The following is a 5,958-nucleotide window of genomic DNA, read 5'->3' on the forward strand; positions in this document are numbered from 1 at the left end:
GCCTGCGGATTCTTCTCCAGTCTCACCGTCTGCGTCGCTACCGTTGTGACTGCGGGGGGATGTTGAGTATAATGTTTATTAGGAAAGATGAGATAGACTAGGATTTGTTCCGGCTTGTCTTGTACTCCAAGTAGATCATTGTACTCCTATATATATGCCCACGAGGCTCAAGCAATACAATGAACTATTCCACCAAACCTCTCTCTCCCTTCTAACAACCTAGAGTTATCGGCCCTATGCGCTGGTGGCCTATCCTCCACCAACACCTTACAAAGGCCAGTAAGCGATGTGAGGATAACCTCTTAATCAGCCCGAGCGAGAATTGCAGCGGCCCTGGAAAAGAGAAGAGTCACCAAAACCCTAAGGAGAAGGAGACTAAGAGGTTCTTCACAACGAACTTTTTCTTGAGAAACACCTGTAATTTATTCATACTTAGAACTATTACAAGCACACTGTTTTGGATGGAAGATCCAAAAAATACAGTAACTCATATAACTAAGAATTACTATGGAATTACTATGGGACTGAACTCCTTCCTCCTCTGGCGCTCCCGCGGGCGACAGGGGAGGAACCCTAGCCGCCGGCCCTTCTCCACCTCTCTTCTCCTCCTCCTCCTCCCGCCGCCGCCAAAGGGCGCGCCCGGGCGAAGCCCGGCCGGCGCCGGCGGCGGCGGGGCGTCTTCATCGCCTCGTTCGGGAGGGCTGGCGCGGGCCGGCCGACCTGGATCTGGCCACGGCGTTCTCGCGGGGCGCCGCGGCGCGGCCCCTCATCAGCGCAGGATGGCGCGCGGGTGTGCGGGTGGCGTGATGGTCTGCTCCTCGGTGGTGCTCGGCTGGTGTGGAGACGGCGGCGGCTCGATCCAGATCCGGTTGGGGCGGGCTGCGGGCGGTGCGGGCTGTGGGCGGCTTCCTCCGCCGTGGCTGGCGGAGGGGTCGGCGCAGCAGTGGCGGCCTCGGCCTTCCCCTCCTCTTCTTCCTCCGGGGGGAGGTGGTGGGATAGGCTGGGGGTCGGGGATGGCGGCCGGCGCCCCAGCCAAAGCTGACCTCGCGGCGGCCGAGCCGCGTTCGGCAACGCTTTGGGGTCGGCCGGCGGCGGGTATTGCCCCTCTCCCTTCCGTGCATCCCTTCCGAGTCCCCGGGTTGGTTTGGATCTTGCCGGATCCACCTCCGGTGTGTTCTGGTGGAGCAGATCGGTGTCCGGGGGAAACCTTGGCAGCCTTAGGCTGACTGGCAGCGGCGACGCCGATTTTTGGCGCCGCTTTCCTCCTTGGGGGCGTTGCTGAGGGCACCATCTCTCCTCTCCAACCCATGTCCGGGTGAAAGCCCAAGATCCGATGCGGATCGGGCGTCGGCGGCGCCTTAGGCACCGTAACCTTCCTGGAGGCGACGCCAAGGACATTGGGATCGGATGGAAGGGTCTGCAGGTGAGGGGTGGGGGTGTGCTGCCTCCCTTCGGTGGAGCGGTGTTTCATTCTACATATTCTTGGCGGCGGCTCTTGGCGGCATGGAGCAGCGGAGGCTGGGCGTCAGATGTGTGGTGACGGACACGCGCAGGAGGTCGACGCTGTCTGGCGTCGTGGTGGCGTCGGCGGCAGCGAGACCAGGCAAGGCTGTTACAACAGTACAACTCTGAAGATGGATATGTGGTAGGTGGTTGTGGCGGCCTCATACCCGGCGGGCGGCCTGGTTGAGGAGCACGCCGGACTGGTGGGTGCCCATACCCGGCAGGCGTCCAGGTTGGGACCTCAGGTCTTAGATGTTAGGTTTGGCTGCGAGGTCTGTTTGGTATTAGGCCCAGACCATCAGCGCCCCTTCATCAGTTAGATAGGAGTAGCGACAGAGGTTGCGAAGATGGTGGCTTTGGTCTTACTGTTGTACGACTTTGTAAGGTTTTGTGCTAATAATTAATAAAGTGGCCGTATGCATCGACCAGATGCAGAGGCCGGAGGTATTCCTCCTTTTCGAAAAAAAAGAGAAAAAAAAAGAAAAAAAGAAAAAAAAAATGGGATCTTTTAGAAACATCTTCTATACGGTATCAATCTCTCCAGGACGAAAACACCCAAAACTTTGGTAAAGAGAGTGGAATTAGACCTGAGCAACGATCTTGCCATGCTTTCACCCACACAGTTATCAATGAAGGTTTATGAAAGCCACTTGATTTGCCCACCCAAAAAGATGTGAAGCCTTGAGCGACGAATTTACTTGGGCCGGGGATGATCCCCTAAAAGTGTACGTTGTCGAATCATAATATCTGCACCATGATGTCGATGAAAGATTTCGACTTCACAAATAATCAAATAAACAAAACAAACTTCACACTATAATATAAGTCAGGCGCTAGGCGCCATCCGATTGTACCAATTGGTTTTTTGGCCATGTCCATCATCGTCTGATTACAAACACGTAGTCGCTCGATTGTGCTTGTGCCATCTGTCCGCTTTGCAACTCCGTGCATGTTGCATTGCTGCTTTGGTCCTGCTCACCTCACGACCACCATCATAACACAAACACAACCCCTTCTCCCGTCAGCTCGCCGACTCACAACTGACACCCCCAGCCTCGCGGCACAGTTGGAAGCATGGACCTCCGATGAATGATTCGTAATATATCACCCCCATTCCAGCATTGATACTCCCGCCGACGAGGAATCTCGCATCACCGATGCTCCCATCAGCGAACAGACTCGCAACACCGCGCTAGTGACTTCGAGCATTGAATCTCCCGCTTGGTGATCCACCCGGTGAGTGGTCCTCGAAACACCTTGCCGGCCGCTAGTCATCCTTGTCACTCTCGTTGGCGAGTGACCCTCGGAGCATCGGGCAGAGGCTTGCAACACAAATGAAACGGCTGAAAAGGTGAAATCGACGGCGCCAATCCAGCATCGACTTCCCGCCCTTGGCAGCAACGGTGTCGACGATCGCGTGCGCGGTCTCACCGGTTCCGCATCGACGCGTCGCACTAGCCTTGCAACAATGTCGGCTCGCTCGCACCATTAGATCCATCAACTATCGAGCTTCGCAACATCGTTGAAACACACCATCACTATGTTGTCGAAGCAACCAGGCAGTTGCCGCAACATGCCATGCAGCATTTTGCAGTCGTCGAGGTTCACAACATCGCTGAAGCGGCCCGGTCACCGTTGTCATCGCAACATCGCCACGCCGTGGAAGCAAACCAGGCCACGGTCGCACCATGCTATCGACACGCGCCGTTGTTGAATGTCGATGGTGGTCGGAAATCGGAATAACAGCTCTGTCCGCTCCCTTATATTATCATTGCGCGGTTGCGACCGTCGCAACATGGCCACCGTTTCGTAGTCGTCATCATCACAACATCCCCGTCCATTCTCTTGCGGTAGCGTCCCACCGTTTCGTAGTCGTCTCAACACTTGGTCGCCACAACCATGGCAGCCGCTCGCGGCATAAACCCTGCCCAGCACGCACAGTAGCGCGTGGAACAGGCCTGTCGGCCGGGCCAGCCCATGTCCAAACACAACGTGATCTATCTATATAGCAGCACCTTGGACTTTCCCTGATTCTCCAAAGGCTTTCCCACAAACAATCCGATCGATACCCAGCAACTTGGACGCCGGCAGCGACGACCCCTCCAACGCCAGATCTCTCTCTTTCTCCCTCCCTATAATAGAAATCTGGAGCCGTGAGGCGTGAGGGTTAGAAACTTAGAAAGGAAACCCTAGAGAGGCTCGTTCATGCGGCGAGACACTTTCCGCTCCAGGAAATCAATTGCTAAAACTAGGCGGGGCGTCTTGGGTTTCTTTCTTCGCACGGAACAGATCGAAGGTGTAATCCCATTGTTGGTGTTATTAAACACGACTGAAGTAAGTATTCCATACGTGTACTCTGAATTACATGTGTATATGTGTCCGTTTAGGACTGTTGGGCACCGGGTAGGCTAGCTCCTGTTGGTTAGCTGCTATATATATGTACCTAACTATACCCCCCTTGTAAAGTTGTGTCGCGAATCAGTATGGATATCCAATTGTGTTGCGTGCTGTATCGCTGCTAGTCACCAGTAGAACGATTAGGTCAATTCCGGCTAGAAGCACTACTAGTAGATACAATACAACTAGTTCACGTCCAAAGAATCGAGAGCAGAACAGCTAGCTTGAGCCTAGCTTTGCACTGCGTGGGTGGATCGATAGGAGAAGCCAGCTTTGCCTTTTGTCATTGTACTCGCCGCCGCGAGTACTCGACGTCGAGCCTGCAGGGCCAACACCCAATTGCTTAAGTTTGTTTGGTTAATTGGTTTCTCGCCAGGAGACATGGCTATGCTGCTATACGAAGCACCTACTGGCATCGCAATTTTCTCTTTTGATGGGGGCTACCTCAATGATCCAGTGAAGGTACTCTTTTTTTCGTTGCAGATGCTCCTTGGTTTTTAGCTGTCGTCAATGAGAAATTCAAGATCATCTAATCGATCTCTCTTTTTTATTCTACAGAACTTCTGGGAATTCTTACCACCGCTTGTTAGTACTGCTCACATTTACTCTCTTATTACTATTTTTTGCCATATTTCCTTATGCCTTCTGTTGCCAACTCTAGACTTTCCAAAGTTCGCTGCAATGTTTCACCAGTGTTTACTGTCAAATTTTTGTTGCGACGAACGGGTGCAACATAAATGGTAACCCATGAATTGCTAGTTATTATTTTGCAATTTAACTGATAAGAAGTCGAATCAAGCTGCTCGACCTCATTACCATTGGTTTTCGTGCCATTTTGCACTTTCTTCAGGTGTCCAGACAACTGTTAATTTTGTACTAAGTGAGTAGTTACACCTAGCTAGGGATGAATGAGCCCTGATGATGTACTCCTACCAAGAACGGCACAATGGATTGTTTTGGAAAGTACCAACATCTAGCTCTAGGCATGAACATTTTGGGAGCACCACTGAGAGAATTGTACACATGAACATTCATGGGACACTATATTTTATGGTTGATGCGTGGCTATTAAATTTCCCTGCCTTCTTTCATATTTGGAAACTTGCATTTTATTTGACAAAACTTTTAATTCTCTTCTGTGTTTATTTCTTAGAGTCTGGAGGAATTCATAAAAAATGAGATGGTGCCTTCCCCCATTGACACCACGAATAAAGCTATTGACGATCAACTAGCCAAGAGGCTCACCGAGCTCTGTGGTTCTGAGAAGAAATTAGTTGTGGGGAATGCTGAATATAAAATAATAATTGATATGAACCTGGTTAGCATACTTGGTAATCTTTCTTGTAGCTTATGTCTTGATGAACAATATTGATCACTATGTGCATTTTCAGAGAATAACATGTCTACATGTTCATGTTCCGGATTGTGAGGTGATTATTTGCAGTCTGGAGAATCTCATGTATCCTTTATTGCCTAGAAAACTATCAAATCCCAATGAAGATTTAACATTATTCTTAAGGCAACATTACATTGATTTTAAGGCTGAGATGGTGAGCTTACCTTGTCCTTCCTTATTTCTCGCATGTGATGTTCTTCGTTGTCAATATTAGTACTTTCTTTTCTTTTCTTTTGAGCATCTATATCAAGCATGAATAAATCTCCTCTTGTTATGAAATGCTAGATTTCTTTATCTGATTGTGCACTTATAGCCCTCTATCACCAATGGTCGAAGTTTTTCATATATAGACATATCGTACTGTAAATTGACACTGAGAGCCCCAATTTGTTCTATTCATCAGCATGCATAACGTCTCCTACAATTCTTTAACTTCATGTTGCTTTCGTGATGAAGCAAATGCTCCTTTTTATCCAGGTTAATGGCTCTATCGTTAAGGAAGCTCATAGCTTGCATGAAAGTGAATCACGTGAAAAGGAACATTTAAAGTTCTTCCGACTTCTTCTAAAGGATTTTCTGGCACTAGTGCAGAACCGGGCAATAGCACCGGTTCGTAAGGCCCTTTAGTGCCAGTTCCATAACCGGCACTAAAGTGTGGTCAC

General features: G+C 50.1%; 1 protein-coding gene across 1 annotated transcript; it reads left to right on the plus strand.

Annotated features, from left to right (window-relative positions):
* Positions 1 to 3,901: 3,901 nt before the first annotated feature.
* Positions 3,902 to 5,647, plus strand: LOC123186663 (uncharacterized). The gene is made up of 4 exons (XM_044598380.1): positions 3,902 to 4,362; positions 4,459 to 4,485; positions 5,054 to 5,218; positions 5,292 to 5,647. Exons 1-4 carry the CDS (start codon positions 4,282 to 4,284, stop codon positions 5,508 to 5,510), a joined length of 492 nt encoding a protein of 163 aa, XP_044454315.1. The 5' UTR covers positions 3,902 to 4,281; the 3' UTR covers positions 5,511 to 5,647.
* The last annotated feature ends 311 nt before the right edge of the window (positions 5,648 to 5,958 follow it).

This window comes from Triticum aestivum, chromosome 2A (assembly GCF_018294505.1).
Source record: "Triticum aestivum cultivar Chinese Spring chromosome 2A, IWGSC CS RefSeq v2.1, whole genome shotgun sequence".
Classification (NCBI taxonomy): domain Eukaryota; kingdom Viridiplantae; phylum Streptophyta; class Magnoliopsida; order Poales; family Poaceae; genus Triticum; species Triticum aestivum.

Excerpts from the sequence above, each read along its gene's own strand:
- LOC123186663 (XM_044598380.1), top strand. The coding sequence starts at position 4,282 with ATGGCTATGCTGCTATACGAAGCACCTACTGGCATCGCAATTTTCTCT. Across the intron at positions 4,486-5,053 it reads GGGAATTCTTACCACCGCTT|AGTCTGGAGGAATTCATAAA; the intron begins GTTAGTACTGCT and ends TTTATTTCTTAG. Across the intron at positions 5,219-5,291 it reads TAATAATTGATATGAACCTG|AGAATAACATGTCTACATGT; the intron begins GTTAGCATACTT and ends GTGCATTTTCAG.